The sequence below is a fragment of the Pelobates fuscus genome, chromosome 5 (genome assembly GCF_036172605.1).
Source record: "Pelobates fuscus isolate aPelFus1 chromosome 5, aPelFus1.pri, whole genome shotgun sequence".
In the NCBI taxonomy this organism is placed as follows: domain Eukaryota; kingdom Metazoa; phylum Chordata; class Amphibia; order Anura; family Pelobatidae; genus Pelobates; species Pelobates fuscus.
In genome coordinates this window covers 271,275,819-271,288,259 of record NC_086321.1, presented here as the reverse complement: position 1 = coordinate 271,288,259, position 12,441 = coordinate 271,275,819, and the positions used below count along the sequence as shown (strand labels likewise).

Below are 12,441 nucleotides of genomic sequence, written 5' to 3'. Positions count from 1 at the left end.
CGGTTGGCAACAGAGCCGGTCGTCGACCACTTCGGGACATCTGACCCGAGATACGCTACCGCTAGCTCTATTACCCATATAGAGCGAGAGTCAACCAATGGTGCTCCAGATAAGCGGACAGAGAACACGGTACACACAGATACCATCAATATACCTCCTACTACATCCACAGGGGATTTCAACACATCTAGGTGAAAGGCACTCCATCCTGGGGAAGACCACTTTCATGTAGTCAACCGACTTGCCTTCAGGACCTAAAGACACGTCAGGACGGTCTTCTTGCTTCCCGCTCGACCAGCTTACCCAGTTTTCAGGGGACATCCTCTCCTTCCCAATCCAGTAGCTCGGAGCCTGGTGGGCCCTGATAAACTACCGAAAGAAGTAATGAATACAGGCGGGGAAGACGAGACACTCTTTCGGGAGAACCTCATTCAGATCACTCCAGGGAACTGAAAACTCATCAACACCCACATTCATCCGAGAACTAGCTGGAACCTCTTGTAGAAGACTATTCGCTCAGAGGATTCGTAGACTATTCCACAACTTGGGAATATTCGTACGACTCTCCGCGGCACCACCGTGACCCTGTACGTTGTATATCTAGACTTCTTGGTCCTATACTTCACAATACAAGGATTGATAAAGAAGTACTAGATCGGCTGCACCCTACTGCAGGTAACCACAGATTAGGCGGTCAGGTTTCACATGCACCGGGATGGACCAACTCACGTTTATCAGACAACATGTAGGCTCCTTCGATCCCCGTCTTCTTCACAGAAGATCAACCCGTCTCCCGGGGGAGACACATCTCATAGGGGCCAACTGATTTGGATATTACCACTCGTCACAGTATAAGTCGAGGCACGATGGTGATCGCGCTCAGTCCGACCTGAACTCCCCGGAGGACTTATGCTTCTCATGCTTACAAGGTCTACAGTAATTCTCGAGCAGGCGAGGATCTTCTCCTGCTACATTCATGGAAAACAATTCCTCACGGAGCCGTAAGGTATTCACATCTTCTATCCCAGGAGGGTCGGCTACCTGGGGACCTGGACCCGCTTTGGGGGTTTCTTGTCAGGTCAGCGGACGATCGCAAGCTGCCGGGGACATCTTGGGAATCTGGGAACCCAGGGATGCGACGACCCTACCCCTACATCTAGACGTCTGGTTCGGTGCTGCACCTTGATCCCGTATGTGAGGATGGAGACGGAACTGCAGCCCGTATCACTACCTGAGGATGCCCAAGGGACTAGGATCCTCTAGGATACCAACTACTCAATGTCATACATCTCCAGCTTATGAGTTGTGGAGGTCGTTCTCCTTTCACTCTATAGGACTAAACATCCTGCTGACAAACGGTCAGACTTGGTCTTGTATAATTTCCTGTTAGATGGTGTATACGTGGGGCGCTCAACGGGGAAGACCTCCCCACAACGCCGAATACTGGGTCTCTCGGCACACCGTAGGACTCTTATTTAGTTCTATACTCTTTTCTCAGCGTTAGAAATGCAAAATGCGAAGCCTCCTGTCATGTGGTAAAATTGAAGATTATGCTAGCTTTAGTGTACTAATAATCTTAATTTTAATAATGACAGGAGGAAAGTATTTTCCCCCACTGCTTCGCTGCCCACCCTTTCTATTCATTTGCTTTGCAGATATCAGGTGCTAAGGTAGGTTTGCCTCTCACATTGGTGCTTATATGATATGTTCGTACTTCCATTAATATGGAATCCTCATTAGAGTTCTCATTACAATTACTCAGTTATCAGATTATAGTTACTATATTCTCCAATGGGATGTTAGGTGGTACTTTAATTGGAGTTACATGTTCGTGACTATGTCTAAACCTGTCACAAATTCTCTTTTCAGTATGATTCGTCTTTGAAGATAATTGGCAGTTCACACAAAACTATTGGAGATTTTATCCTTTAGATTTGTCTCAACCCTGAACTTTTTTCGTTGTTCGAATAGAATTCTTTGGAAGTTTGCTCCTTCGCACATGGGAACTTGGAGTTGTTATTAGTTTTATTGTTTTCTATATATTTACTTCTGCTTGTTGTCGCTTTATGAAAGAGGAAATGATAAGGTCACATTGCCTTGTGTACATCCTGCTCTCCTGTGATTGGTTCTTTTTTCTATGTGTTTCTTTACTGCTGTATGGAGTTAGTAAAGAGAGATATGCAAAATACTTGCCTCCTGTCATTATTAAAATTAAGATTATTAGTACACTAAAGCTAGCATAATCTTCAATTCTCTGACATTTAGGAGTTACTGGTTTATCACTTTGTTTATGCAAAGGAAATTAGCAATGTGATTAAGGAAAAAGGCAGTTGAGGTTTCAGTTATAAAATTACCTTCTTAGAGCCAGGTGACAAAACCGGCTCTTCGTTAGCAGTTTGTATAATTGGCGAGAGTCGAGACATCTTCAATATGGTTGAGAAGAGTATCACCTGCTAAACACCCCAAATTATAATCCACAACAGTTGAGTCACTCCACTAATTAAAATCTATGTTTGACAGACTAAAATAAAAGAGCACTAGGAGTTGAATTTAAAACATACCTATTTCTACATGCCATATACAGCCCCAGTCAGATTTCATAGCAGACCACAACGTTTTTCACAATCACTAGCATTTCTTTTACATCTTGGTGGAAAATTAGGATATTAAAAAAATAAAGTAAATAAAAATTAAAAAAAAAAATAGTTTTGCACTATTGAAAAACAAGACTTACATTTAGACAGATATCTCAAAAGTCTAGGAGATTAAAAAAAAAAAAATATATATACACACATATATATATATATATATATATATTTTTTTTTTTTTTACACACACACACACACAAAGTATCGCACAAAAGGGAGTACACCACTCACATTTTCAATGCTTTCCTACGGAGAGCTCTAATGCAATTAAGTAAAGAATGGCTTTTGTTTTACTACATCATAGAGTTGCAAGCCATGACATCAGTTGCAGAGATCTGCAGGATTATAAAAGGCTGTGCTGGTTATACCATAGATTAGAACAGATTTGAAAGAAAAAATCCAAATGCCAGGAAGTTAGGAGGACTTTGGGGATTCTTTCACCAAACAGCAAAGTGGAGAATGTTAAAAACCTACCCCTATTCACCGCTGTATATTTTGCAGTTCAGCTTTCCCAACAATGGTAAAACATTCTCAAAACAAATTTAGATATCCTAAACTATAGTATGGATTAATTCTATTTAGTAAACCACAAACCCAATTGTACTTTAAAAGGAACACTCCAAATCCATTAAGCACCTCAGCGGTTGCTGTCAGACAATTAATGTCACCCACCCTGGCTTTTGAAGCTCTGCAGAAGCTGGAAGCGAGTCACTGGACCACCAGATAGCAACTGGCTATAGTAGTTGTGATGCTTGGTGCAAACCTTAAAGATGCACCTTTGTCAAGTGTAGGAAAAAAAAAATAAAAAAAATAAGACAAAGTAGTCCCTACTTTGTCTTATTTTTTTTTTTTTTTTGCTGGTTTCTGAATTTGTATTTTATTGAAGGTTTTCAAATACAATACAATTATATTTTTGGTTACATACAAAGTAGGCTGTAACAATGCTTACAATATCATAACATAGTAACGTTGTTACAAGAACAGGAAATGAAAATAAATTGACATAGAGAACAAGTTGGAAAATTAACAATTGTACAGGTATTTGATTGATGCACTAATTGGTATCCAGTTTACATAGCGATAAAAGTATAACATACTGATGGAGGGGCAAGGATAAAAAACCATCAGGACATGCAGCTATTACCCTGTCTAGAGTAGCTAGTGTCTCCTTCTACTTGCCCTCTGTTCCCCTTTACCCTTCTGTTTCGAACACAGACCTCCCAACTGGATTCAACTCTATTTCTGCCAGTCCGTGAAAATGTCATCTATTTTTTAAATGTATGATTAGTTTAGACTTTTTCCTATTACCTCGGCTACTGTTATTTCTAGTGAGAAATAACTCATTATTATGCAGAATTCTTGAAAACAATCTGAATTAGATAAGAGCATCAAAAAGTTGCAATCACTGCTAAGTGATAAATTTAGTGGTTTGGAATATTCGGTACAGTCGATCACTAGATTATAGGTTAAACACTTCTAAAAGTAAACATTTTGTAGCTGAAATGAAGAAGCTCAGTGGATTTAAACTATCAAGAAAGAATGCCATGATTTACATTTTTCTACCATAATGACAACAAAGAATTTTAAAGACTCTTACACTGCTTACATTAAACAACAGGTGTCAGTGTCAATGGCAAAGTCTGCTTTCCAACTTCCTGGATGAACAAACTCATACAAAAGAGTATACATCGTCAAAACAGCTCTCAAACGGACGTCAGAACATTGGTGCAGATATCAGGATGCCAATGCCAAGTCATGTCAGCAAAATAGCAAGTCCTTACAACCAGTCCAGTGTGGTGCCAGTACCCCAGACTGAAGCATGAAGTACTCCATTGCAAAATAAATAAATTAATAGCAACACTGATGCACAGCCAGTTCCCTATGCGATATCATAATGCACATTTTTAAGTTAGTTTAACCCTGTTCCTGAGAAGCAATGCACTGCCAACTGTACTTAAAATAATAAATCTAAATTTGGAGTCAGTGTACACAGCAGGAAGACATTTACTCTATTAGCACATTGACGTGAGGTTTGGAGACAAGAAGAAATGTCATGACAAGTATTCTATTTTAGAGTAACTGATGAATGCTTATTTTACTGTCCAAACTAAACAATCTTTGACCTAATAATTTCATTTTTGTCTGCACTGAACAGCAGCAGAGCTGTTGACCCAAGTTGTGGCGATTATGTTTACCTTGGCAAAGTATGCGCTTGCACTGAAAAGTAATTTTAACATTACAGAATTATCATACACTGGTAACATTCGCAGCACTGAGACCGGTGGAAAATACAAGCTCAATAAACGGTCTGTATGAAAATCAGAGCAGTTTAAGTTCCAATTCTCATATTAAGAGTAAAGACAAAAAGGTTTCACTTCTGTTACAGTTCCAATCATTATTTTAGGTTTCCGATAGTCACAACACACAATGACCATACTTCTGCCAATTTCTCTTCCCTGTCCATTACATCTAACCTCACTCCACACGACTGAAAAAAACCCAAAACATTAATTATTGGCAACTGAAAAGCCACGCAAAGGGAGTGTGTAAATGACACTTAGAAAAAATTTTTTCCCTTAAAACAGGAACTGATAGCCTAGACTTTCAACGTACTAACATTGTTTAGACAAGTAATACCATTTTTAAAGTTCCTGCATTGTTCTCTTTAAACATTAACAGTCTAGGTTACTAATTTATCTATAAAAGGAAACCACCATATACATATTATACGTTTTCATTGGCCTGTAATCTCCGAGTCTAAATATATACACACACACATATACTACAATTCTACAACACCCAAGGAACTAACTGCCTTTTGTCCATCCCTGAAGTCCAACTACTAGGAGGCTATGCTGCGCTTTACAGTAGCAAAGCATTATGTGGGAGATTTAGTTTTACAATATTTGGGGATCTATCTTTTGGCAAACATTATAGTAAGTATTTCCAGACATGTATAGATAACCTATTTTAATGTGTAATTATGGAGGGTGAATAGATACTTTAGATCCTCTGTCCCTTCTGCAGAAAACAGAAACTGAACTTCATACCCTAAAAATAACCTGGAATCTGCCAAAAAGGATTCAAGCCATTCATGACTAATTTTATGTATATTTTTTCTGAGAATGAAAACACTAACAAATCACTAAATATTTTGGGCTGTGCGATCATGAACTATGTGTATAGTTACTGGGCACGATTCTATAGATTTCTCTCGAGAAACAGGGGTGTGTTAATTTAGCGTGTAGCTGTCCAATGAGACTGCTTTAAAAATAAGCAATCTTTTGCAGGATGTGCTGAACTGACAATCAAAATATAGTGTGGCCATGTTCAGCAGCCAAGGGAAACACGGACTACTGGTATAGAAAGCAACAGATAGTTGTATTTAAATACTTACCAGACATGCATTTTCTTATTTAGCCACTAAAATTTCCACTAAGCGCTTTCTGGCACAGAAACCAGTCATGACCAGTGAATGGATCTGTGCTAAAGCACGGCTATCCTTACAAAATAACTGGTAGCAAGACATTAGTCACGAAAATCTTTAAATCAAACGGAGGCAGTTTTATACAGACTTGAAAATGGGAAAATATACATACTTTTGGATAGTCCAACTCAAAAAAGGTCTCTAAGTTGTTGATGAGGTTAGGGTCAACCCCCTTAAGTGGTTTAAGTAGTGAAACACCAGGAAGCTTGCTGTATGGTTGCTTGTCTGATGCCTTCTTGTTGAGGTGTAGCCTCCTGAAAATAAAATGAACAAATTATTTCATTGAGAAATAAAAACAAAAACGTAGTACAACTATTTCAACTAGCACCGTAATTCTTATTCAGGAACAGCTCACTATATATTACAGCAGCTTTGTCAGACCACTGCAATTATTTATGTAGTCGCAACACTGGGTACATTGAGAAGAAGGAATGTAAAAAGAAATGGTTGGAGTCAAATTAAACCAGTGTTAAAAAGGTATCCAACGTATCAGAACCACTATAGTTATTTGCAGTTATTGAGTGGGTTAGTCCACTGCTCCCAGTCTATTACTGCTTCTAAAAGTTGCACAAGTCAATACAGAGATCCATCTCTGCATTAGGTAAGGTACACCCACAGGGGCCATACTGTAGGTGCTGGGAGAGCCTTTGTTTTTGACAAACATCTAAAACAGAGCTAATGCAAATGGATGGATATGGCCCAAAGGCTATGAACAACAATGAACTATAGCGATTATGGCATTTACAGTAGCCTTTTAAGTCTGATTAGAGCTCTAGGATTTCTCCAAAGACTGTAGCCTCGATTTAATAAGCTTTCCAAATGATTAAATAATGTTAGAAAAGTATTCAAGTGGTTTATCTCCAGAAGCCAACATTAAAGTCTATGGGATCTTTGTAAACAAATCATTGGGAAAGCTTATTAAATCAAGGCCTATATAAAAGTGCAAAACAGTGAGCTATTCTTTGAGAATTCACGTGAAAACATGATGAATTTGTGGCTTTTAAAGTCTGGAGTAAGATGTAAGAATGCAAATACTGTCAAGAACACATAATATATATATTCTACATATTACCCAGACACAGCAGCTTCTACACATCTGAAGGCACAGTCTGTAACATGTCACCATTTAAAGGAACACTCCCTGGGTCCTTACAGGAAAAACTGGGCAGTTCCACTGCACTAAGCAAGTCCAAACTTATTGGTTGAGAGCACAAGCTAAGGGAACCTGCTTAGCTCAATGAAAATATCAATCAGGTGACCCAGGCAAGTTGTCAAAATGAAGAGGTTTTCAAAAATAACTTTGGGAGATCATTAGGGCACCCCTGGCACTAAAACCAATACATAAATAAATAAATAAATATTCTTACAATTTAACCCCAAATTTAATTTAGGACACAGCTTCAAAAGTAAAAGGCAAGCATGACAGAAAATGTCAGTCATGTGTCCTTAAGGGGTTAAAAGGACTTTGGTGGGAAAAGTAAACTTTTAAAATCTCAGAAAAATAGGGGGTGTTAAGGAGAAAGACTTTATTGCTGCTATATGATGGCAAATGTATTTCCAGAATATCTTAAAATAAAAATAGACCAGTAGAGTATGGGCCAGGCACATTTGATTCAGATTAGTTTAGTTGATGAACTCTTTACACGAACAACCGCCCTTTAGTGGCAAGTGTTCTTCCTCAGAATAAACAGATGTGGTAGCTGCACAGGAATGGTTTAGAACAGACACCATTCTAAATTATATATTTTAGCCAATGGATGCATTTTGGTCAGTGAATGCCATTAATGCTATGCTAGCTGTACACTACAAATGTATACACTATGTAGTACATAATGAATATATACTGCTAGTCACATCCATTACTTCCTCATCAGATGATTTACATTTCACCTGTATTGGTACCTTCTCATATTCTAAAACGTCTCACCCCATGAAGCCATATCAACACTTTTTGCACTAGTTATGTGATTTTAACCCTTACATGTAAAACATTCCTGTATTGTAGAAATAACGTTTACAAGGAAGCGTAAAATGCACCTACAGCAGCAGTGTGACAGCCACTAGAGGCACTTCTGCCTCCATTGCTGAGTTAAGATGGTCAAATGGTCTTACACCATTTGCTTGGCGCTGCATGGCGTTCTACTGTGCATGCGCAGTAGCCTTCCAATGTTCCTCTATGGGGAAGCATTGGATTTGCGGTGATCTTTTAGTTCGATAACCCTCACACTAGCAACAAGGAAACACATGTTTGCATTCCTAACATTTTAATGATTCATTTAAGGATAGGTTTTTGGTTTTTGAATAGAATACACTTTTACAGAACTTTATATCAAGCCATAAACCAAACCCCCTCCCCCCCCCCCCCCCCAAAAAAAAACCAATAACAACCATTAGAGATACAACCATATTACAGTGACCTTCAGAAATGCCCATTATCTCATGAATGCAAAATTCAGGATCACCAAGCTTTCTGATTAACCAAAGTATGGCTCTTAAAATCATTCTATAGGAGACACACACACACCTTCTCGTCCATTAAATATTGCTGTTATGCGGGAATGGTAGTGTTTCCATTTCAGGGTTAAGCTGCATCCAGTGGCTGTCATATTGACAATATTGACAACCACTAGAGATGCATCCGTGATATAGTGGAGTAAATATCCAAAGGTTCAATTAGATGGTCTCAGACAGACAGTCTGACTGATGCAGAATTTTGACATGCATGCGTACTAGCCTCTCAATGCTTTCCTATAGGGAAGCATTGTATTGGGGGATTTCATTAATCTCGATAATCTCGCTGGAGATCGATCCTGCGAGGGAGAAATGGCAAGTAAAATCATCTTTTTAACCCTGGCACCAGGGTCCGTTCACCTGAATGGTGACTAGGGCACTATAGCGTTAGGAATACGCATTTGCATTCCTAATACTATGGTGTTCCTTTACAATTTGAATACTAAACTGGCCTTCATCTTAGTAATACCAACCTTTCGTTTTCTGCTACTATGAAGTATGTGCAATTATGTTGTATATTTTTCTGTCCATGCTTTTATCATCTTGTCATTCATCAATTTTTAGCAAAGCTTCCAATTGGGACATTCTCTTGTCTTTGTTGGAGCTAAAACATAGCATCAAAATATCCATCTATTACCTACTCCTTTGCTCTCAGAGATTCCCCCAATCATGTAGATATGAATACTCCTCTGCTAAATAAATCACCTTCAACTGTCCCCTATGCTGCTGTCCACCAGAAGATGTAGGCAAACATGGTGTGCACAACCCTGCATTATGAAATGTAATCATACCCAGATCTTTAAAGTAAACGCCTAAAGTGAACCTGGTATTTACCATTTTATAATAACCATTATTTAATATGGCAATTACCTTACAAAAACAAACTATGGATTAGCAAACAGACAGCGCAATAAATATATCTTATAATTTACAGAAATGAGTTGGCTCACAAGTTATAAAGCCATGTTAACCAGACAGAAAACCCAGCGAGTAAACTGGCACAACAGAAGCTTAGGAAACACACGCCAGTGAATGTTAGTCCCTAGACAACATGTCTAATTGTTTTGAGTCTTTATTTGAGAGCTCAGCAAGCATCAGCAAGAAGCAAATTCCTTTAGCTATAAAAACACAACTTATTGCAGTAGCTGGGAACCAATAACACTAAACGTACTTGTGGATTTTGCTAGGAGTAATTTAGGTAGATTTCATTTTTGGAGTCTATATTATTTTATGCTGCTTTAAATTTTAATTTAACATCTTTCTGCACAGAAAACCTTTGTCAGCCAACATTAGAAACGACCAATTCAAAGAAAGTACCATTGTTCATCAATATAAGTAATACTGCTTTATGTGTCAGCACAACCAAGAGAAGACTCCAGCCGCTTTGGATAAGGATTCCCATACTGTGGTTTGCTACCTCAGCATTGCATCAATAATAGCTGCATTATCAGACACCCCAGCAACAGTTGCCTAGCATGTGAGCCTTGTGCAGAAGAAGATTGTGTGAGAGGTCCACACTTCTATACAATCTGTACTGCAGTTTGAGTGTCAGTGTATTGTATGTGGTTTAAAACACTGTCAGTCTGTCTGGCAGAACTAAACATTCAAGGGTTTATAGCCATGCACAGTTCGTGCAAATCACCTTCTCAATATTATTATTATTATTTGAATTTTATTACCAAGGTAAACTCCAACTTATTTGAAGCAAGTAACCAAACCATCTATTTTGTATATAGGGCACAGATGGGTAACTATGCACCTAAGCATTTCGTGAACTACAGTTCTGCCTTCCGATCATCACATTCTACTTTTTTCCCCACTATTCTCCATCTTGTCTTGTTTCTTTCCTTCTTCTGCCAAATGGTTTTCTTGCATTTACAAACATGGAGTAGTTTCCAACTCCTTATCCTCTTATTTTGCTGGCATGTCCACTCTATAGAATGATGGACTTTAAATTGCTTGGAAATGGCCTTGGAACCATTACCAGTTTGAGTGGCAGCAACAACTGCTTCTCCAAGATCATTGCGGATGTCTTGGCATTGTGTTAAGACAAACCTGAATGCTCCAGACTAGCAAACTGCTAAAACGTTGGCTTTTATCGAGGTGGTCACACTTGCTGGTGATCAATTAATTTGATTAGCAGCACCTGTTTAATACTTTGCCTCTTAATTCCAATGACAGCAGTAAGGATGTACTTGGTTTTTCCCACACACGGCTTCTTCATTTTTGTTAACTCGTGAAACCTGTGTAATATGTCATGAGTTGTTCATCTGAGGTTTTCTTTACCTTGTTTATATCCGGATATAAAAAAAACACAGAATTCAAAGTGGGTGTCTTTTCTTTTTCCAATGATTGTACTTGTTTGTATCTCAATACTTTCCGAGATTTACATTAAAAGAAGGCCCAACAGATGATTACTGGAGACAAGAACACTGTTCTTCATTCACTTGATAAAACCCAAAACATGTATTTACTTTCAGCCATGAGTGTACTGGAAATAGTTGGTGAAACAAACCTGAAAGAATTTGGCAGATTAAACCCAAATTATAACTTGTTGCTCTATCTATTGCAAGACCATGTTACTCAATCTTTGAAATATCAGCTAATGCAAACCCAGTTACAGCTTTCTATTCCAATCCAGAGTTAGTAACAACCAGTTGTAAGGTAATGTAGACTGCCTTTCTACTTCGGTAACGCCACCAAAACACTGTGAAAAGCAAACAAACAAACAAAAAAAAGGGACGCGTACATGCCTTTTTATACAATTTAAAGGAGCCAGAAGGGCATGTAATGATTGGTTTCAACTAACAGCAACTGAATTATTAGATTGATTAGCCAATAATAATTATAGAGAACAATGTTGTCAGACGATGGAGTAACAAAATTAAAGCATTGTTTGCCCTGCAGAATCTAGGCCAGTAAAAACTTTAAATATAGAATTAGGTGAATACATTCGTAAGAGTGTATGTTCTGTATGATGACTAATTTATAGTTCTTTGACTCATATTTTAATGGCAATGACACAGGATTGCCTGGTGCATACAGATATTAACAGAGCACAACGTGTTTGTGTATAAATGCAGTGGGTTCTAAGTAGACATTTTGACAGGTGACAGTTAAAGGGCTGCAGATGAAATGCTCAGGCTCAGACAGCTGTCGTTATTCGGCTATGTGCACTGACATCTGTTTCAATGTGTCACATCAAGAGTGCACAAACTGCAAATCATGGACCAAGTCAAGAACTGAAAGCATTGGTTTAAAGGGGACAGCAAAGCCTGTGATTACTTCCTGATATCTCAAGAAGCTAGTTCTGCAAAGCTGCTTTTATCCCACAGTTAGACAGGCCAACTGCTGTCTGAAATATAAAGGTTTACTTGCCTTCACAAATTAGAGGACATATTTCTTCTGAATGTAAAATGCTTTACATTAATACTTTTAATATTATTGTTCAAAAAGGTATCCAAATAAAAAAGGCTTAATAGACTATTTCCAACATGCCACTCATTGTCTTAATCTAAGGTTTAGATTTTCACTCGAACATTACTTTTATGCAGAGTCTAGAAACAAGTCAATATAGTTGCAAAGCTTTGGTTTACTAAGAAAGCAATGAAATCTCATGAGATAGTAGAATCATCAATATCCACATTGATGTCTGTGGTATCTCTGAAGTAAAGGATGGATGTTATTTTTATCTTGCTACATCCGTAGGATTAGACCCTTTAACCCCTTAAGGACACATGACGTGTGTGACATGTCATGATTCCCTTTTATTCCAGAAGTTTGGTCCTTAAGGGG

At 38.2% G+C, this 12,441-nt stretch overlaps 1 protein-coding gene across 1 annotated transcript in view; it reads right to left on the bottom strand.

Annotated features, from left to right (window-relative positions):
• UGCG (UDP-glucose ceramide glucosyltransferase) overlaps positions 1-12,441 on the bottom strand; it is a 52,461-nt gene that overhangs the window by 33,249 nt on the left and 6,771 nt on the right. The window contains exon 2 of the mRNA XM_063455295.1: positions 6,248-6,389. Within this exon, the coding sequence (XP_063311365.1) occupies positions 6,248-6,389 (142 nt within the window). The remainder of the gene's footprint in view (positions 1-6,247; positions 6,390-12,441) is intronic.